Source organism: Acartia tonsa, chromosome 1, assembly GCF_053477335.1.
Source record: "Acartia tonsa isolate MP-2025a chromosome 1, ASM5347733v1, whole genome shotgun sequence".
Lineage (NCBI taxonomy): Eukaryota > Metazoa > Arthropoda > Copepoda > Calanoida > Acartiidae > Acartia > Acartia tonsa.
Window position 1 is genome coordinate 6,193,627 of NC_137260.1, and position 23,035 is coordinate 6,216,661.

General features: G+C 40.5%; 1 protein-coding gene across 1 annotated transcript in view; it reads left to right on the forward strand.

Moving 5' to 3' along the window:
* kermit (PDZ domain-containing protein GIPC-like protein kermit) overlaps positions 1–23,035 on the forward strand; it is an 84,268-nt gene that overhangs the window by 32,143 nt on the left and 29,090 nt on the right. Inside the window, exons 5-7 of the mRNA XM_080146861.1 lie at positions 86–133; positions 1,634–1,759; positions 5,196–5,300. Coding sequence (XP_080002987.1) covers positions 86–133; positions 1,634–1,759; positions 5,196–5,300 — 279 coding nt within the window. The remainder of the gene's footprint in view (positions 1–85; positions 134–1,633; positions 1,760–5,195; positions 5,301–23,035) is intronic.

Sequence of the window (23,035 nt, forward strand, 5' to 3'; positions counted from 1 at the left end):
TAATTAAAGCCCAAAAACGTTTTTAAAAAATAAAAAGTTAATATTTATTTTTAACATTATATAATATTTTTTTATTTGATTTTAGGAATTGTACCAAAAGATTGCTGAGTGTTATGATATGCCTTCCTCTGATGTAAGTATAGATAGATAGATAGACATATAGATAGATAGATAGATATATAGATAGATAAATAGATAGGTATATAGACAGATAGACAAACATAAAAGATTGCTGAGTGTTATGATATGCCTTCCTCTGATGTAAGTATAGATATATAGGGAGATAGAGATAGACAGATAGATAGATATATATAGAGAGAGATAGGTATATAGACAGATAGACAAACATAAAAGATTGCTGAGTGTTATGATATGCCTTCATCTGATGTAAGTATAGATAGATAGGGAGATATAGATAGACAGATAGATAGATATATATAGAGAGAGATAGGTATATAGACAGATAGACAAACATAAAAGATTGCTGAGTGTTATGATATGCCTTCATCTGATGTAAGTATAGATAGATAGGGAGATAGAGATAGACAGATAGATAGATAGGATATACAGATAAATAGGTATATAGACAGATAGACAAACATAAAAGATTGCTGAGTGTTATGATATGCCTTCATCTGATGTAAGTATAGATAGATAGGGAGATAGAGATAGACAGATAGATAGATAGGATATACAGATAAATAGGTATATAGACAGATAGACAAACATAAAAGATTGCTGAGTGTTATGATATGCCTTCCTCTGATGTAAGTATAGATAGATAGGGAGATAGAGATAGACAGATAGATAGATAGGATATACAGATAAATAGGTATATAGACAGATAGACAAACATAAAAGATTGCTGAGTGTTATGATATGCCTTCATATGATGTAAGTATAGATAGATAGGGAGATAGAGATAGACAGATAGATAGATAGGATATACAGATAAATAGGTATATAGACAGATAGACAAACATAAAAGAGTGCTGAGTGTTATGATATGCCTTCCTCTGATGTAAGTATAAATAGATAGATAGATAGACATAATAGATAGACAAATAGGTATATAGACAGATAGACAAACATGTAAAATTGCTGAGTGTTTTGATATGCCTTCCTCTGATGTAAGTATAGATAGATAGATAGATAGGATATACAGATAAATAGGTATATAGACAGATAGACAAACATAAAAGATTGCTGAGTGTTATGATATGCCTTCCTCTGATGTAAGTATAGATAGATAGATAGATAGATAGATAGATAGATAGATAGATAGATAGATATAATAGATAGATAAATAGGATATACACACAAATAGATATATAGACAGATAGACAAACATAAAGCAACCAGAAAAACAGACGTACAGATATTTTAACACCAATAAATAGTATTGCGCCAAAAAGTTGTCAAATGGTAAAACGGACAAAGTGATATGTCCTTTGTAGCATGACCGACGAACCAGCAAACCAGGTAGTTGTATCCTAAAATCAGCAGTTAATCTTAAATACCAGCCGAGAAAATCACGTTTTCCATATAGTTTTATGAACAGACTGATGGATGTACGAACAGACAAAGTGAATTATAGAGTACCCTCGCCAATATTTTTATTTGTAATGTTTAGATCCTGTTTTGTACCCTGAACACCCACAAGGTTGACATGAGCCACTTGCTTGGCGGTCAAATTGGCCTGGACGATTTCATTTTCGCCCACAGGAAGGGGAGACCAAAGGAGATAGAGATTTGTAAGGTAAGAAGTTATTACAGTATGGTTAGGGACGTCCAAGCTATTTATTTTAAGGTGGAAAGATAAGGCGTTTCAAAGGTAATCTAGTGTATTTTTTTAATTTTGAGGGGGTAAAATTGAGGGGTTCCACGTTTGAGGGGGGTATACCCCATCCTTAGACGTCTATGAGTGTAACTACTTTATAATTTACCCCTGCTGGTTCGTATGTCTTTTCTTATCTATCTGTTTCTTTGGTTGGTGTACCAAAGATAATCCACTTACTGCTGAACCAATATAACTCTCTTTAACAGTCCATTTAAGGTTCTTAATCTACTTTTCCTAAGAGAAATCACCGACCCCCCAAGAAATATATTTAAAATATAAATCTTAGGTGGTGTGGTCCCGCCTTTCTATAAAGGATTATAAAATGAAATGATTCACATCTCAAAGAAATTTTCAAAATAATCAAAATTATCTTGAATATTTGAGTTATTATAATAATCAAAGTCTATGCTCTTAGACTAATTAAATTAATTATTCTATAAAATTTCTAAAGAAATTCAAAGAATTTTGGCTCTTTTTTTATTTTGGAAAAAGGGATAAATCTAATATTTATAAAATTGTATGAAATAAAAAAATCCAATATCTTTTTTTTATTTTAGAGAAGAAATAACATTTTATTCATATATTCTTGAATTGATGACTTTACAAAAACTGTTATAATATCCTAAATCCTTTTTCCTTTGTCCTATTTTATTTAATTCTTAATAGAAATTTTAATAGCGAAGCTTCTTTGTACGTACGTTTGTCATTCAGTCCGTCATTCTGTCCGACAGGCGTATCGTTTCGGTGAAAATGTGATTTTCTCGACTGCTATTTAAGAAAAACTGCTGATTTTTTTTATTAAAGATAACTATTACTAAAGAGCATCCCGTATGCAACTTACTTAGTCCGTCGGTATGTAGGTTATTCTACAAAAGACTTTTGTTATTTTTTTTTTTCATTCTCTCTTTTTTTTTTTTTTGAATGATCACTAAACATCTGCTCTGTAAATATGTATCTTTATTTTAGCCAGGTGCGAGCATCATTTTATTAGAGTACATGATATTCTGGTGTAACATCCAAGTAATAATATATGATTATGCATTGTTAGATTGTACAGTATACTGAGTCCCATGATAAAATAAAGTTGAAATAAATAATACAATGCAATGTTGAAAGAAAAATTTCTTAGAATTAGAATTAAATCTGTATTTGCCGTCAGGGATCTAAAGGGATAGGACAATATAAATTGAGTTACATCCCCGATGATTATACACAAAATTACCCCTTCTGTAAGCTATAATTAATGGTTAAAACGTTGGGACAAGAAAACTAATCAGTCAAAACTAAATAAAAGTCCCCAAAGATGTTAATTTAACCACAATGAAAACGTTATTTTAAACTTTGGGGAATAGTGTAAGAAACAGTACAATGTCCCCTCCCTCCCTGATTTGCTGTGCATATTTGAAATTCTTGGAAATAAATACTATTTTGCTTTACATTTGCGACAATTTTATAATCTAGCACGTGTATTTATTTTTCCATTGAACTACGCCTCTAGTCCCTAGGAGGATCAAATTTTAACCCCCCGCCGCCCTGTGGATTTATTTTTGTTTAGAAGAAAGTTTCTCACGGGGGTGAGAATAGCCTAAAATCTTTTGTGTTCCTAGGAAACACTTCTCTGAAAATTGTGCAATGATCTGTCAGCCATTTGCGAGATATTAGAGACCTACATATGTACAGACAGATATCCTGGTATTTAAGATATTTTTTCTGCCATTGATCTATCCAGAAAGACATCTAGAATTTATGACTTCCTCTTTTTTGAGTGAAAGAAGAATGTTGAATGATTTGGAAAGTTTTGATCATACTTGTTCAATGGATGTATTATTACTTGGATCTTACACCAGATTTTCATGTACTCTAATGAAGTGAAACTTGTAGCTGGCTAAAATAATGATTCCCCTGTTACCCTATCACCTCCTACTAGATGAACAAACTGACTAATAAACAAGTTCTATGTTAGCAAGCTAAATTGACGACAATTTTTCCCCTGTCAATATATCCATGTATATCTTATATCCATTATCATACTTGTCCGCTCTAAATCTATCGGTTTTCTTACAAAACTATAGATCTTTAATAGCGAGTAATGAAGTAATGATATTAGATAAAGTCTTGTACATAAACTTTTTTAAAAATTGAATAAATAGAGGATACTGTATATGAAATACTTACAATTTCAGTACTTGATTAAATAGATTACAATATTGTATCTCGTTGCACTAGGAATTATTATTAAAGTTATTAAAGTTAAAAATCCGCATGTTTCAAATGAATGGAAGTACTTTCTAGATTATAGAGTTGCTTCGTTTTCTTAATTGTTGCTAACTGCTAAAGGTATCACCATGCAAAGTTTGAATTCGATGGAACAATTTTAAAATGCCTAAATTTAAGATATGTATAGGAAAGCTTCTATTCTAAAAGCTTCTCTAAAAATTTAATTTAGCTGTTTTGAAAATATGTGTAATATGCCTTTACTTTTTATTGATATTGCGGTTCATGGGGGGAAAAATTACCTAAGCCTCATTTCTTTTCAGATAAAATTACCTATCTTTTTTGTAGCAAAGCAACTCTATAATTTGAAATGTCTGTCCGTCTGTCCGTTGTCCTTTGATAATATATACCAATCTATCCATCTATTTATCTACTTATCTAAATGTCTAAAGTATATCAAAAATTTGTTTATGAATATTAAACTTTTTTAACTAATCTACATATGTTTGTTTGTCATTCTTAATGTCTATCTATCTATTCAGTCTGAGGACGAGGATTGACAATTACAGTCAAGCTAGCTAGCAATGCCTCTAAAAATCCATCTATTACCTATGTTTGTTTGTCCGTCTTAATATCGATCTATCTATTTAGTCTGAGGACGCCTTGGGATTGACAATAACAGACAACAGAGCCGGCTAGTCCTTTATAAATCCATCTATTATAATAATCTATCTATCTAAATGTCTATCTATTTATTTCATTTATCTATCCATCTATTCAGTCTGAGGACTTTTTGGGATTGACAATAACAGACAATGGAGCCGGCTGTGCCTTTAAAAATCCATATATTATCCATCTACGTATGTCCATCTATTTGTCTATCTATCTATTTAGTCTGAGGACGATTTGGGATTGACAATAACTGACAACGGAGCCGGCTATGCCTTTGTAAATCCATCTATTTCCCATGTTTGTTTGTCCATCTTAATGTCTATATATTTATTAAGTCTGGGGATGCTTTCGGATTGACAATAACAGACAATGGGTCCGTCAATGCTTTCATAAATCCATCTATTACCCATGTTTGTTTGTCCATCTTGATATCTATCTTTTTATTTAATCTATCTATCCATCTATTCAGTCTGAGGACGCCTTGGGATTGACAATCACAGACAACGGAGCCGGCTATGCCTTCATAAAGAGGATCAAGGAGGGAAGCATTATCAGCAGAATTTCTTATATCGAGGTAATATTTTATTTTATATATTCTATAATCCTATAATATAAAGGAGTATAAAGTGTTTTTGTTTGTAGCAAAGGATCTTGCTAACCACTGAACCGCCATAGTTATATTTACAGTGTAGCTTACAATAGGTCTTGGGAAGGTTTATATCTAATTTAAGGGAGTGTACCACCATCCCCAACCCTTTATTTTTTTGAAACTAAAATAAAAAGGAGGAGGGGTCGAATTCAAGCCATCATCACCTCAATTACCCCTTGGAGGCCTCTAGGGGCGTAGCCGTTAGTAAAGGAATAAAGTAATGGACGATATAATGATATGTGTACCTCCAATTACAATAAAGTTACCCCTTTTATACATTAATATTATTGGTTCTTTGAACAGCCCTGCACACAATATTTTTAAGCATACGTGCTTATGAAACTTTGGGTACCAGTATAATTTTTTGTTCAATATTCTTACCCCCCCCCCTCACTCTTTTGGATGATGACTTTTTATTTCTTATAATATTTAGGGTTAAATTAATGTACTACGTATCAATGTTTCAAATCATAGATCTATTTGAGCCAAAAAATTAAATTTAACCTAATAAAATTTTTAAAAACCTTTTATAAATTACATGGAAAAATAATCATTATTTTAACATTGAAGACTTGAACTTTATTCTAGTTTATATTCTTTGAATTAAAATGTTAACTTTCTATATATTTCGGGAAAATTTTAATCAATATAGAGTATTAGAATAATTAAGGCTCAAATATGTCTGTCCGTGTGTCCGGTTAAAGTTTTAGATCTCGTTAACCGGTGGACCTTTTGATTGGGAGCAGTGGTAACCCTTAATATTCCATAAATTCGCCACTAGATGCAAAAATTCGTCCCCCAACGACTAGCGGATGCGTTTACACAATGACAGGAAATTAAGGGCCTTTTTTGTATAGTACATACATTTTAAAAAATATTTTTAGATGTATGTATTTTTGTATGTATATTTTTTAATAATACCATGCATTACTGAAAGACAGATTACGTATTTATTTATCGCATTTTATTAGAGTCAGCTTTTCGCGGATGTTTATATGATAATTATAGGATTAAAACTAGTTTTGTTAGCCCCGGTTTAAATTTTATGACTTTTATTCTAATATTTGGGGAAAATTCTAATCCAGCGGATATTAATCGGTTTCGAAGACAAACTGGAAAATGTTTTATGTTTAATACAATGTGCATTCTGAAAAGTTTGAAAAGGTTTTACTAGAAATCTGGCGGGCATGTAAAATTCTGGCTAAATTCTGTTAGCCAAAATGAAGATTTTGGCTAACAAACCAATGTACTCTAACAAGGATGACAACATCCATAAAAGCGAAGCTCTGAAACGATATGACAAACGAACATTAACTTTTGTTGAGTGTCAGAACTGAATATACAAAATTTGACAAAATTATACGTAAATTTGTTGCAAAACTTCTTAAATACAGAATTCTGTTTAAGTACATACTTACATTTTTAATACTTGATTATAGAGATGCTTTGCTCATAATATTGTACCTTATTGTAATAGAAATCAGTAATAAAAAAATCAGATCAATCGGATGTTTTTATCACATAAAAATTGTTATTAAAAAAGTAAAAAAGTCAACATGTTTAAAATGAAAATACGGACATTCTGGTAACGATTATAGATTTGCTACGCTTTCTAAATCGTACCTAACTACTACAGGAATCACCATGCAAAGTTTAAAATCGATAGGACAATCTTAACATGCCTAAATTAACGAATAAAAGCTAACTATCTCGGACGGACGGACGGACCGACCCTAATTATAGAAAAGCTTCGCTTTTAAAAATAGGCATACATTTTAGCTGTAAGTTAATTAGTCTTTCTGTTTTGCTGACATGTTCAAATGGCTTGGTAGCTCCGTATGTAGATTTGATTAAATACACAATACTGTTTAGGAACATATGCTTTTTAAGTCGTACCTAACTGTTATAGGAATCAGCATGCAAAGTTTGAAATCGATAGGACAATTCTAATCTTTTTAAATTAACGAAAAGAGCTAACTGTTACGAACGTACGGACCCAAATAACGAAATTAATTCGGAAGAAAATCACGAAACCTAAACGTGTTTTTCAGCTGTCGTTGGGGGGCAACACATCGTAAAATTGACGACCTCTCCATTTACCCCCAAATATTATTTTAGATTTATTTTGCTTGTTGGTTATACCTTATTCCTGGTACTGACCGACCCTAATTATAGAAAAGCTTCGCTTTTAACAATCAAGATCTTATATACCCAAACTTTTTAATTGAACGAATGAGAGAATGTGTTTAAAGAACTATGGCCAATGTCCCCTCCCTCCCTGGTATACATAGAATTTTCTGCAAACAATTGAAACAAAAGTTAGCTGGAATTCCTCGGTTGTTAGCTTCATTTTCAGAATACAATGTCAAAGCACCGAGTACAATGAGTTTAATGGATGTAGAATACTCGTGGATATTATGACAGGGGAATTTTTTGTCAATTTATGTTGCTAACATGGTCATCATGGTCATGTTCAGTTCGTTCATCCAGGAAAGGGGATGGGGAGGATCGTTATTTTAGCCAGCTACAAGTTTCAGATTATTAGAGTACACGATAATCTGGTGTAAGATCCAAGTAATAATAGATCCATTATTGTTCCTTTTCAGAATACAATGACAAAGTACCTAGAACGGTGACTTTAAAGAAATAAAAATCGAAATATTATTACTTGGATGTTGCACCAGATTTTCATGTACTCTGTGATGCTCGCAGCTGGTTAAAATACCCCCCATCCATCCTCTTTTCCCCATCCCATCCCCTCCCCTCCTACCAATTATTAAGGTCCGTATTAGGAAGCTAAAAAAGCAAATTTTCCCCTGTCAATAAATCCACGTATATCCTCTATCCATTAAAATAAAGGAAACAAGGGAGGGAGGGGTCATTGGACTGTAAATTTTACTTGTCCCTAAATTTTGACTGTTTATTACACCAGTCTCCAAATTTTTATAAGAACGTTTTCTTTTACGTTAGCATAACAACTTTGGAGACTTTTCTTGAATTTTTATTGGTTGTTTCATTAAGTTGAGTGTCCAAACGTTTCAACAACAAGTTGTAATTTTGGGCATTATCATTTCAGAAGTACATCAATTTATCTTAAGATCCTTGACAAGAAACCCATCAACTTTTATCAAAAGTTAGTTTTTAACCCTGCGGAGAGCTCTAGCCCGGTTAGACTTCAGAAATCTTTCTAACATAACCTAACTTTGAATTAGATTTATTTTTCTGCTTTCGGTTTACTAGTACCTGCGCCCCTAAAATCTATAAGGGCCCTACATTCAATATGTAAGAAAGGGACAGAATCACCTTTTCAACGCTGAAATATAAAATCAAAATAGACTAAAACCATCCATGTACCTATGTGAAGCTCCCCCTTTAGTGCAGTATTTATTGTTTTCCTAAGCTACAGACAAAACAATCTTTACTACTTTATATTATCATCATCATTGCCTTTTAGTTCTCGGCAGAACGTAGGCCATGCACAATGGTTCTCCAATCTTCCTTTGTTTCGGCACGATTTGAGGCATTGCTGAAAGATGGAATTTCCTTAGCTTTCAGTTCACTTAAGAGTTCCCTCCTCCAGGTTGTTTTTGGTCTACCTGGTTTCCTCTTTCCTATGTGGGGGTTCCAAGTCAAGGCTTGATTGGTTATATCATCATGCCCTTTCCTTAGAGTGTGCCCCAACCATCTCCATTTTCTCTGTTTTGTCAGTTTAATGTCTGACATATCACTGCGCTCTAGAAGCTCAGCATTTGTGATCTTATTTGGCCAAAAGATCTTGTGGATTCTCCTGAGACATTTATTGACATATGTCTGTAGCTTGGAGACCACTGCTGTGTTTAGGAACCAAGTTTCAGCCCCATACAGCAAAACAGAGAGAACATTTGACTTGAACAGTCTTAACTTAGTCTTTATGGAGATGTTGTTGGAATTCCAAATTTTGTTCAGGCTGGCAAAGGCTGTCCTAGATTTGTTAATTCTAGCTTTAACATCTGTTAAAGTGCCTCCAGCTTCATAAATTTTACTTCCAAGATACTCAAAACAATCTACATCCTCAAGAATTTGGTCTCCAATAGTAATTGGTTCTTGGGAATTTGCATTTAATCTGAGTATTTTGGTTTTAGGAACATTTATTTCTAGTCCAATTTTCTTGGAGGTTTCAGCTATCCTGTTAGTCCTTCTTTGCATTTGACTTCTATTGCTTGTTAACAAAGCAATATCATCAGCAAAGTCCAGATCTCCTAAATATTTGGGATTGCCAAATAGCTCCCAGCGAATGCCATCATTACTTTCACAGTTCTTCATGATCCAGTCAATGGAAAGGAGGAAAAGGAAGGGAGAAAGAAGGCATCCTTGTCTGACGCTTGTTACAATCTCAAAAAAGGTTGATAGTTTACCTTTATACATTACATTTCCACCTCCTTTATGATAGATAGCTTTAATAATATTGATTATCTTTTCTGGAATGCCATAGTGTCGGCATATTTTCCAGAGAGATCTTCTGTCTAAAGAATCAAATGCTTTTTTGTAGTCAATGAAGTTTACAAAAAGCTCAGAGTTCCATTCCTTTGATTGCTCTATGATGATTCTTAGAGAGGTTATCTGATCAATAGTGGAACGGTTTGGTCTAAATCCAGCCTGATTAGGTCTTAGCTTTTCATTAACCTTCTTTATTCTATTAAGAAGAATCTTACTAAGGATATGTCCGGGTACTGAAAGAAGCATTATCCCTCTGTAGTTTCCACATTGGGTCAAGTCTCCTTTTTTGGCTAGTATTGAGATATGTCCATTCTTCCAGTCTTCTGGGCATAACTCATCATTCCATATCTTTGTGATCAAAGGTAGGAATGCCTCAGCAGACGTATCTAGGTCTGCTTTTATGACCTCAGCTGGGATGTTATCAGGTCCAGCGGCCTTGTTATTTTTCAAACTTTTAATGGCCTCCTTGATTTCCAATAGATTTGGCGCTCGACAGTCAATGTCAAGTGCATCTGAGGGTGGAATCTCAGTTTCTTCCTCTGGAACTGGAAGATTCAGCAGTTCAGTGAAGTGCTCTGCCCATCTATTTAGAATATCTTCATCAGTTTTAAGGAGTGAACCATCCTTGTCCCTGATGTGTGATCCTGATTTGTGTACTTTACCTGCAATGCTCTTTGTAATCTCATAGACATCTTTCATTCTATTTTGATTAGCAGCATTTTCTGCTTGCATAGCAAGGTTTTCCAAGTGTTCTTTTCTGTCAATTCTGACACTTCTTTGGATTTCCCTGCTAAGCATCTTATACAGGTCTTTATCTTCTGGAGAGTTTCTAGAGAGTGTCTTTTGTCTTACCTCTCTTCTTTGATCCATGAGATCAATGGATCTTTGAGTGATCCACGGTTTTTGGTTAGCCTTTTTGAAACGTAATTTTTCTTGGCTAGTATCATTACAAACTTTTTTGATACCTTGCCAAATATCTTCAACCCCATCATCCTCTTGAAGAGTCAACAATATATAGATTACATATAAAACTTAAAACTATATCTTCAATAAACAACATTTTTGCGGTTTGGCAAAACTTTTGCAAACAATAAAAAATGCATATGTTTATTAATTGAATAAAATAATAAATGTAATGCAATGTATCGCAGATTTGGATAGGACTTCGCCAATTTTAATTTAATTAACTTAGGGTAAAGGATAATTTACACATTGATTTACCTCCCCAATTATGATAAATTAAGTTTTGACACTCACTTTTAAACCAACCAATCAAAATTTAGTTTAAGTACTTAAGTACCCAACGAAAGAGAGAACATGAATATAAATTTAGGATACCAGTGTAATTTACAGTCCCATCTATTCTTTGTATTTATTGGTGTTACAACCAATTGTTTTGTTTACATAAGAGGGAGGGGTGGCGGTAGTCATGAAAATACCCTGCAATCACCCTCAAGTCATCTATAAAGCTTTCCTGATAAGTATAACCAATTCTGTATTTCTTTCTTTGAAACTTTTATTACATCACAACAATATCGAATTACATAAATGGAATAAAATCCAGAGAGAGAGGAAACAATGGGCTGTTTATTACACTAGTCCCCAAAGTTTTGCAATAACGTTTCCTTATTCCTTGGCTTAACAACATTGGGAACTTTTACAACTGAATTTTGATTGGTTGGTTTATTAAGATTCGACCACTTATTTTGATCTACAGAAAGGGTAATTTTGTTAGTCATCATTAGGGATTTATCTCAATTTATCAGCCATTATCTTATTTTTTTAGATTCCTTAATAAAATGTATGAATGTCTATCTATGTTTCTGTGCTATTTGCAGGAGAAGTTTTATAAATGTATTTGGCCTTCCTCAATTAAAACAACAATATGTTTGTTAGGAGCAATGAGAAGCTCTTCTGCAAGTTATTTTTTATATAATACATTCACAGATACAGAGATTGATCAATGGAATTAGAATTATGAAGGCAATAGTAAAGCTAATAATCCTGATATAAAAGTAATAGGATGTCAGTCTTTTTGTCTTTATGTTTATACGTATTTTGGGTAAGGGTACTACTACCTTCCGAAGAGAAATATCCCCAAGAAAAAATTTAAATGACCTACTTAAAAAAAAGCTTTTGCTTTTTTAGAACTAAAATTTAAAATAAGGGTCGACTTCCAAGACCCCACCTCAAAGGCCCTAGATGCCACAAAGGGACGAGCCGCTATTAGAAATAAAAGAATAATTTAACTGCAGCCTACTAAGCAATGAACACCTGCTTGCACTATCTTGAATCTAAAACTTTTAGCCTGTATTCATAAAGAAAGACATTTTCTGCTATACATGGGGTTAATGTTAAACATGGCAGATAGGTTGAATCAAATGTAATAGAGCCAAAAAATGTTTTTTTGTTGTTATTTTTGCCTTTAAATTGTCTGACTTTTTCTTGAGCCTCATGGAAGTAATCATTCTTGTTAATCAACGACTATTAATAACCCACCAAAAAAATTTGCAATTTTTTTTGCATTCATATAAGATATGCACTAATAAATAATTTTATAAAAATTTATATTTAGCAATCAGGAGAAGGAAAGTTAATTAATTTCAAAATGAAAGAAAAACGTTTAGGTATAGTTTAAAGGAGTGGGGAAGTTTTCAACTCCTATTTATGTAACCCTATGTGGGGGTGTGAAGCGTACCCGAAAATTTAGAAGCCCCTCTTAAACCGAAATCTAAGGGGGTTTATAAGAGAATCAAAGGTGGTGTTATATTATCGTCATGGGGAGTGTAGGGGGGTGTGAGCCTTATATCTTTGCAGAGGGGGGGGGGCTCTTGGACTCAAAATTACTCTGGTACCCAAAGTTTTATAACTTGTCTCCCTCCCTGTAATAATGTTCGTGATATTATTTTGTAAAGCTCTGAATGGATAATCTCACATACAACAATAGATATAGGATATACGTGGATATATTGACAGAGCAAAATTTATCGTCAATTAAAATTTAGCTTGCCAATATGGACCTCATTTATTGGTCAGTCCCTTCATCCAGTTGGAGGGAAGGGGACTGAGTAAAGAGGGCGGATAGGGGGTATCGTTATTTTAGCCAGATGCGAGTATTACTTTATCTAAGTATATGAAAATGTGGTGCAACATCCAAGTAATAATATATCGATTCTTTCAACATTGTACATAACTCAGGGAGGGATAAGACATAGGTGTTTAAATTCATTTACATACCTTTCTTCTATCCTAAGAATGTATGATAAAGTAATTTTACGTACAATGATATGGAATATGTTATGATTTCTCTTCTAGAGTCCTACCCCTCTGTAGATTTCTGACATAGCCCTCCATTAGAAATGTTTTTCTCGTATTCATTCGAATCCGGTGGAAAAGAACCGGTTTTTATCCATACGAAAAAACTATGTCTAGCATCGTATTATATCCACCTTTCTACGAATATAAAAATGTACAATTATAAGATTAAAACCAGTTTTTTAGCCCGCGCTTTCGACACCTCTGGGTTAAAAAAAACTGGTTTTAATCTTATAATTGTACATTCTATATCCGCGGAAAACTGTTTATTATACGATGCAAGAAATAACTATTACATAATTTTTATCAAAGCGGAAGGGGACATTGGACTGTAAAAATATTATGCTGTTAGTTAGCCTAAGTTTTATATACACGTTATCTCATTCGTTGCTTAATCCCTCAAGATCCATGAAAATAAAGAATCACATGAAACGATTTTACATATAATATAAAGAGATATATGCATAACATTTTTCAGGAAATGCATTAAAAAGACTTTTCTCGTATTCATTCGAATCCGGTGGATAGGAACCGGTTCTCATTCCTACGAAAAAACTATGTCTAGCATCGTATTAAATCCAGCTTTCTACAAATATAAAAATGTACAATCATAAGATTAAAACCAGTTTTTTTAGCCGGTGCCTCCGGCACCTCGGGGCTAAAAAAACTAGTTTTAATCTTATAATTGTACATTCTATATCCGCGGAAAGCTGTTTATAATACGATGCGAGAAATAACTATTCTCGTATTCATTCGAATCCGGTGGAAAAGAACCGGTTCTTATCCATACGAAAAAACTATGTCTAGCATTGTATTATATCCAGCTTTCTACGAATATAAAAATGTACAGTCATAAGATTAAAACCTGTTTTTTAGACCCGAGGTGCCTTTGTCATATTTTTGCTCTTTTATTCCAAAATTCCAAAATTATCAACCTCTTATTCATTTCTTTCCCGTTTTATTCTTATGAATAATATTAATGGATTTATTATCACTTGGATCTTACACCAGTTGATAAAGTGAAACTTGTAGCTGGCTAAAATAACAATATCCCAAATCCACCCCCCCCCCCTTTAAAACATCCTCGTCCCTTCTACTGGATGAACGAACTTACTAATATATGAGGTCAATGTTAACAACCTAAATTGACGACAAATTTTCCCCTGTCAAAATATCCACGTATATATTAAATCCATTATAACAATAAATATAGAAAGTCTAGAGGACCAATTATCTAATTTGCCGTAGACCCCCCAAAATATTTTCTAACAAAAAAATTTTGGCGCGCTTCGCTTGCATTTTTACTGCTAAATATTATAAGGAGTTTAATTATTAGATAGGTACCTTTTTTCAATATTAAATTACCCCCCCAAAAAAAAATTACCCCGGGGGTAAATTTTGGGGAGGGTAAAAAAATTTACCACAACCAACAGATTAAAAAAGCTTGGACGCCCCTGGTGTAGAAACAATCTGACCCTATTATTGGTTAGAAAATTTACGACTGTGTGTATAAATGGACAATTATTTTTTCATTTTATCCAAAATATAATTTAAAAATTTTTAGTTTTATTGAAAAAAATTACATAAAATTATCGTCTGTTAAAAATTTCTTTTCAGTATTGCTTCGAAACTGATCAATATCCGCTGGATTAGAAACGGTTCTAAGCCATACTGATAAATCATTTATAGCAGACAATTTTTCAATATTAAAAAAATTGGTTATAGTCCCTTTCGTGGCAACGCCTCTTAAGGGGCGTTTCGTCGTATTTTCACTGTAGCTTTTCTCCTATTTAGTCCCTGCGGGGGGGCTCTAACCTTGCAGGACCAATTGACTAACCCTGCGGGGCAATCAACTAACTTAACTTAACCTAACCTAACCTAAAATAACCTATCAAAAGCTACTGTGAAAAAGAGGCGATGCCACGAAAGTGACTATGCCCAATAAAATTTAGATAGTGTGGTAATACGGCACACAAACGGACGGGCAGTTTACAGAATTGCTACGCAGTGACTTATCATAACAAGCCTTCTGCACTAATCCCATTATATCACCATTTACCTCATGACCGCCGGTGACCCCGCTGTCCAGCGGTCAAACTGGCCTGCCTAAATATGGGGAGGGGCACGGACATGCAGCTATCACGCGCCCCTCACACAATTATACAACCGGGATGCGCTGCCTCCCCTTTTACCACAGCTACCCCCGCAGACTGTCTACCGCCGTGGGCTAAGCCCTTGTGTCCCACACCCCCTTCAAACCTAACCATTGTTATAATCTGTTGTATATATATAGTAAACATCCATTGTAAATATTATTCAGTTAAATATATAATTTCTGTATGACTAAATCCTGCTAGTTTGTTTTGGTAGAATAATTCAAGGCTAAGGCTCGTTGGACTCGAACTCGCAACCCGTGAGCTGAAACGTTCGGCTTACCACATCTTGGTGTCAGCGTGTTTCAATCGAGCCTTACAGAAATTAGCCTATTCTACCTCTGATTGGACCCTTTGGCAAGTAAGGGGACAGTCAGCCGCCAACTGAGAAGCCAACTGACCCGTGAGACGGCCTTTTTAGGTCGAATTTCCATCATTTTTGAACGCAATATGTAGGCCTTTGGCCTACGGCAAGCAGATTTAGCCTGCTAAAAACGCCAGTTACGGCGTTTTTTCCGTACCGTGTAGGAGTAGCGCTAGGTGCGCAGCCACGGTAATCGGATAATTTAGCTCAAACAGCTACAAAACTGAGTCTAAATTGGCAAGTGTAGCTGGGACAAGCCCCAGGACACCCAGGCCAAACCTACGAGACGGACAGCTAAGTGCTGGTCTCCCTGAGAAGGCAATGTGTGGCTGTGAAGCTTCAGCACACAAGTAAGGCCTACCACTGCGACGGATAGCAGAATTTGAGCCAAAGGCACGGCAGGACGGGACATTCCCTGCCGCTGCCTCCCAGGATTCGAACCCGAGGCGCTGCAGGACGGGCCATTCCCTGCAGCCATTTTCCGGGATTCGAACCAGCGGCGCTGTAGGACGGGACATTCCCTGCCGCCGCCATCCCTCTGAACCTTGCAGGACGGACATTCCCTGCTGCCAGTGCTTCCAGAATCACACCTAGAGCTCCTAGTGATAACTACACATAAGTGTGTATAAATGTCAACCAAGTGATAAAAAGAAATATAAAAATTGTTGACCCAGTGATAATTGATAAGCTCTAGTGATTCGAAGCTACAGTCTAAGCCACCACCAGCGGTCTACACACCATGGTAAGCGACACTACCATAGCTGCGGTTCGGCCACCGCCGAAGTTTCTGCCGACCCCAGCCGAACGGGAGGCCCCCCTGTCTCAAGGGCAGGACCTCCACTTCCCCTGCCATATCAGGGTGAGGTTTCCCACTCCTGACCCTGCCCAGCACGTACAGGTTGATGCCATGGTCGATTCTGGCAACCGTGTACCAGGATCTGCCGTCATTTCCGAACACCTCATGCACGCAATGGGCGTGCAACGCATGTTGGTTCCAGACAACACCCAAATCCTGACTGCTAACGAGGAAGGCCAGCCCCTCCAGGTAATCGGAAAATTACATGAATTATACATGGCAGTTTCACACACTCTTATACTCCATCTGTACCACGTGACTGTGGTACGGAATCTCTCACACCCTCTGAACCTAGGAGGGTATTTTCTCAAGGAGTTCGGAACTAGGCTCTGTTTCGACATGCAACCCCCCTGCTTGTGGGTGCGTGGGGAGTTCATCCCACTCCGTGGTGTCCCCATCGACCGGGAGACAGCCGAGAGAGAGTTGAGTTACGAGGGGCCTCTGCCAGGCCCACTGCCAGAGCAGCCGCGTGTGGTTGAGAAAGGCACGCACTGGGTGGATGCTGCGCTAAACGCCCATAGGGGGACCAACCTGCTAGCCATGGGGTTGCCCCCAGTGCCCAAGGTGCCTCTGGAGAACCTGCCAACGACGTTTCCCGAGATTGCCAGCCCTCCAGAACCGATCTTCTCCGCCGACACCTTTATCAACGGCCAGCCGTGTCCACCTGGCCCCCTCTACCTGGGACCCCCAGCCATTCAACCGGCCAAGTCCGAGTCCAGGCCCGTCAAGTCGCGGTCTGATGCACCCGGAGCCACGCTCAACCCCCAGGAATCAGCCTCTCCCGGCGCCGTGCCCGTCAAGTCGTGGCCGGCCGCCTCCGGAGCCACGCATGGCTCCGATGCCTCAGCCTCTCCTAGCGCGGAGCCCGTCAAGTCGCGGCCGAACGCCAACGGAGCCCAGGCTGGTCCCAGCGCCCCGGCCTCTCCCAGCGCCGAGCCCTCGGAGCCACGCCTGGCTCCGACACCTCAGCCCCTCCCGACGCCGAGCCCGTCAAGTCGCGGCCGGTGGATCCCGGAGCCGAAGCTGACCCCGTGCCAGCCACGTACAGGCTAAGCGCTGTCACTCCAACTGATGGCCAACCACCCCAACTCCGTACGGCCAAGAGGGTGGTCTTGCCTGGCCGCGGTGTCATGGCTGTCCCTGTTGAATTAGTGGGGCACCGTACTAAGGATGCCATCCAACTATCTGCCCCAGAACAGAGGTTTGGGGAGGATCTTGTCATCCCAGAAGGCCTGTATGCCCACAGGCCTGGCTCCGCCAGCGTGTTTCGAGTGCTGGTGGTCAATGAAGGGGAGACGCCCCTCCTGCTGGACGCCGGCCTCCCCGTGGCTGGGGAGCTGGTCAAGCCTGACATTTTGGAGGTTTCTGATAAGCCTCCCCCTCGTATCCATTCGTTCCAAGAGCCTGTTGAGCCCCCAGATATGCAGGAGCTGTGGGAAGCCCTTGAGATGGAGGAGAACGAATTTCTGCGCAAGGACCCCCTGCTCAAGAAGGAGGTCTGGACCATGTTATCAGAGTACAGGGACGTCTTCTCAAACTCTACCCCCGGCTGCACTGACGTAGTAGAGTTACAGCTGCGCCTCAAACCAGGGACCCAGCCGATCCGCCAGAGATTTAGGGATCTGAACCCGCGGCAGGAGGCTGAGCTGGAGAAGCAACTGGACACCTGGCTGCAAGAGGGAGTCATAGAGCCTTCAGACTCCGCCTGGAGTAGCCCCCTGGTGCCCATCAAGAAGAAGGACGGGAGCACCCGCTGGGCAGTCGACTACAGAGCCCTCAACAAGTGCCTGGAGCTGGACAGCTACCCCTTGCCCAGGATCCAGCAGCTGGTAGAACGAGCTGGAGGACACCGCGTCTACAGTGCCTTAGATGCGGTGGCCGCGTACTACACCATCCGAGTGTCCGAGGACAGCTGGCCCTGCACCGCCTTCACCACCCCTAGGGGCTTGTACCAATGGAAAAGGATGCCCTTTGGCCTCGCTACGGCACCATCTGTCTACTCCAGATTTATTGCAGGGGTCCTGAACCCATTAGGCACGGCCAACCTCCAGTCATATCTTGATGACGTCCTGACCTTTCACCAGGATACCTGGGCCCACCTGGCTAGGCTCCGGGAAGTCTTGGAGGCCCACCGCAGGGGAGGAATCCGCCTCAAGCCAGCCAAGACCAAGCTGTTTCGAGCCAAGGTGGACTATCTGGGCCACACCCTCAGCCGTGAGGGGATAGCCATGCAAGAGGATTATATTGACCGTATCCTGGACTGGCCGGCCCCCATCACCCCCAAGGACTTGCTGGCGCTCCTGGGGTTCTTTGGATACTACCGCCTGTTCATCCCAGAGTATGCCGACCTCACCTACGAGATGAATCGGCAGAAAACGGCCAAGACACTGACCTGGACGCCTGAGATGGAAGCCCAGCTGCTACAGCTCAAGGACAAGTTCCGCCAAGCCCCCATCCGAGCGCCGCCTAGGTTTGACTTGCCGGCGGTGTTCCAGCTCACCACAGACTTCAGCAGCCGCGCCATCTCTGCCATCCTTAGTCAATGCCAGGACGGCAAGGAGAGGCTGATTGCCACCGTGGGGCGCAAGACAACCGACCCCGAGACTCGCTACCCGTCCTGGAAGGGAGAGATGGCCGCCATTATGTATGGAATTCGGAAATTTCACGGCATCTTGTCCTACCGCAGCTTCCAGATCAACACTGATTCCTCAGCCTTGCTACAGATGAAGTCGCTGAACACATCCACAGGGATGGTGGCTCGCTGGCAGGAGGAGCTAGCGGCCCTAGATTTCACTGTCTGCCACCGTCCTGGCACCCAGAACACCAATGCTGACGCCCTCAGCCGCCGGGAGGACGATAATATGCCGACAGCTACTGCTGAAGAATTAGCAGAGCAAGCTGAGTACATTCACACCCTCTGCCAGCTAGGGGAGTCCGCAGCTGGCCGGCCCTCGGCCGCACGGCTGGACCCGGCTAGAGTGTTAGAGGCACAGACACAGGACCCCCTCCTGCTCCGTGTCCGCCAGTGGGTGGCCGATGGCAAAGCCCCAACTAAGGCTGAGCTGCGCGGCAAGGAACGAGACGAGCAGCAGTACGCCAGCCGCTTTGCAGCCCTGGGACTCGACGAGCATGGCTGCCTCACCACCACTGACCAGACCCTGACAGGAGAGAGAACAAGATACCTGCTGCCTTCGGCCCTCCAGCAGGACGCGTTCTTTTTAGCCCATGGGACCCCCATGGCCGGGCACTTTGGAATGGACGCTACTATTGCCCGCGTCGCCATGCATTTCTGGTGGCCCAACCTGTCCCGTGACGTCCGCCTGATGGTTCAGACTTGCCCTGAGTGTGTACAGAAGGTTACCAAGGAAAGGTTGAAGTTAGGGATACACGTGCCCTCCCGCCAGGGGTATCCACAGCAAGTCCTGTTTATTGACCTGGTGGGGCCGCTGCCAGAGACCCCAGCCGGGAACCGCTACATCCTCACCTGTCAGGATGGGTTCAGCCGGTTTGTCAGCCTCTACGCCATCCCCAACAAGCGCACTCTCACGGTGGCTGAAGCCCTCCTGCACCGCCACCTGGCCACGTTCGGATGTCCCCTGAAGATCCACTCCGACAATGGGATGGAGTTTACCGGCCAGGTATTCAAGGAGCTGGCCTCCAAACTCGAGATTGGCCTGACACATCCACCGCCCTACAACCCGCAGTCCAACCGGGTGGAGAGGTTCCATCGGACGCTCAACACAGGCATGCGGCTGTTCCTAGACAGAGACGACAACAACTGGGAGCCACATTTGCCTGCCATTGCCTTCGCCTACAACACCAAGGCCTGCAGATCCACGGGCGTGACCCCGTTCCTGGCCTACTTTGGGAGAGAGGCCAAACTTCCGGTGGACATGGTGCTCCGGCTGCCAGACACAGAGTATGCCTCGGTCCCAGCCAACGTCCAAGCTCTCCTGCAACGCTACCATGCCGTGTACGACGCCATCCAGCAGCGAGAGGAGGGAACCATCCGGAGGAGCGCGGCCGCCTACGAAGACACGGCCAAGTACGAAGTTGGAGACCTGGTCTGGTATCTGGCCCCCCGCTTGGTGCCAGGGAAGGCAGCCAAGATTACCAAGAGATGGACTGGCCCTTGGAAGATAGTGCGACAAGCCACAGACGTCCATTATGTCATCAAACCTGCCTCTCCAACAGCCAGGATCTCGGAGGTCACCGCGCATGTAGGCCGACTGCGCAAATACACTGGAGATGTAACTGCCCATCAGATTCCAACAGACATTCAAGGCGACCTGGACGGCGACGAGGACGCCACCGAGCTGCCTGCCGGAGCTGCGACGCCGCCAGCTAGTGACCCAGGACAGTTTCCAGTGTACCAGCCAGCTGCCGCCGCCCCACAGCCTAGCGGCCAGGATCGCGACCCTGTAGAAGAGAACCTGCAGCACCAACCCAACGAACCACCGCCGCCGCCGCCAGCTCCAGAGCCACCTAGAGATGCCATCTGGAACCCTGATACTGACATGGAGAACCTGCCGGCCAGCAGCGAGCCTGCAGGAGGAGAGGCGGCCACTGAGATGGAAGAGGCGGCCCCAGAGGACGAAGCTGAAGCGATGTGCCCCCTGTTGATGACAGCCGTCCCCATCCGAGTGGGAGCTAGGAGGCCAAGTAACCTGGACCAGGCAGGCGCCCCCATGGAATTTTACGCGCCTTCATCCATCGTTATTCCCCCCTTGGGAGCCTCCAGAGTTAGCCTAGGCCTCCGTGTCCAGCTACCCGCCGAGACAGAATTAGTTCTGCAGACAAGGCAAAACTTCCAACGACGGGGCCTGGCCGTTGCTAACCCACGGCTGGAAGCCAACCGGGAGTTGACCATGTTGATATCCAACCACAGCCAGACAGAGCAGCGAGTGTCCCGCGGAGCCTGTATAGCCAGAGCTGTCCTCCACCGAGCTGTGCCCCAGGAAGATGTTGTCCTGCGCAGACATAGGTTGCCATATCCCCAGGTTCAAGGCCTGGTGGCTCGGGAGCCCCGCAGCCCTTGAAGGGGAGGTTGTGGTAATACGGCACACAAACGGACGGGCAGTTTACAGAATTGCTACGCAGTGACTTATCATAACAAGCCTTCTGCACTAATCCCATTATATCACCATTTACCTCATGACCGCCGGTGACCCCGCTGTCCAGCGGTCAAACTGGCCTGCCTAAATATGGGGAGGGGCACGGACACGCAGCTATCACGCGCCCCTCACGCAATTATACAACCGGGAGGCGCTGCCTCCCCTTTTACCACAGCTACCCCCGCAGACTGTCTACCGCCGTGGGCTAAGCCCTTGTGTCCCACACCCCCTTCAAACCTAACCATTGTTATAATCTGTTGTATATATATAGTAAACATCCATTGTAAATATTATTCAGTTAAATATATAATTTCTGTATGACTAAATCCTGCTAGTTTGTATTGGTAGAATAATTCAAGGCTAAGGCTCGTTGGACTCGAACTCGCAACCCGTGAGCTGAAACGTTCGGCTTACCACAATAGTATTATTTTTGTTAGCCCGGGCCGGGGCTTATTTTTTTCATTTTAATATCCACGATAAACCTGTCTATAATATAAACAATTAATAAATATTCTTAGTTGGACGGATTGTTGTGTCGAATTAATCCTCTAGGGTAATAAATCTACTAACCCTTTCCATGACTTTAAATCCTTATACAGCATAATTTAATTAATTCGCGAGAATATGAATTAATAGGATGAATTTAGAAATGCAAATTTTCTTCAAAATCATCATGGATCTGAAAGGATAAGATAAAAGGCGATTATTTAACGTAGCTGACATACAGATAGAGGAACAGACAGACGGATATTTTAAAAAAATTATTTAAAAACACAAAAGAATGTAAAAATAAAAATCATTCTAAATGATTAATCTGTTTTAACTTTTCTAATTTAAAGTTCAACATCTAAAAACTTAATCTCTAATTTGTGAAAAAGTTAAAGCTGTTAACAATCTTCAAAGAAACAATAGTTTTTTTTCAGGGATCCTAAGGGATAAGACAATTGGCGTTAAACATAATTAAATATTCCATACAATAATATTATTTGTAGAAAGGTTTGGGCACTGCTGGTTTGTATAATCCAATCATGACTTTAAGAATTTAATAGTTATTTCTCGCACCGTATTATAAACAGCTTTCCGCGGATATAGAATGTACAATTATAAGATTTAAGCCAGTTTTTTTAGCCCCGAGGAGCCGAAGGCACCGGCTAAGAAAAACTGGTTTTAATCTTATGATTGTACATTTTTATATTCGTAGAAAGCTGGAAATAATACGACGCTAGACATAGTTTTTTCGTATGGATGAGAACCGGTTCCTTTCCACCGGATTCGATTGAATACGAGAATAGTTATTTCTCGTATCGTATTATAAACGGCTTTCCGCGGATATAGAATGTGTACATTCTTATGTGTAATCTTATTGGCGTATTTTTAGCTCC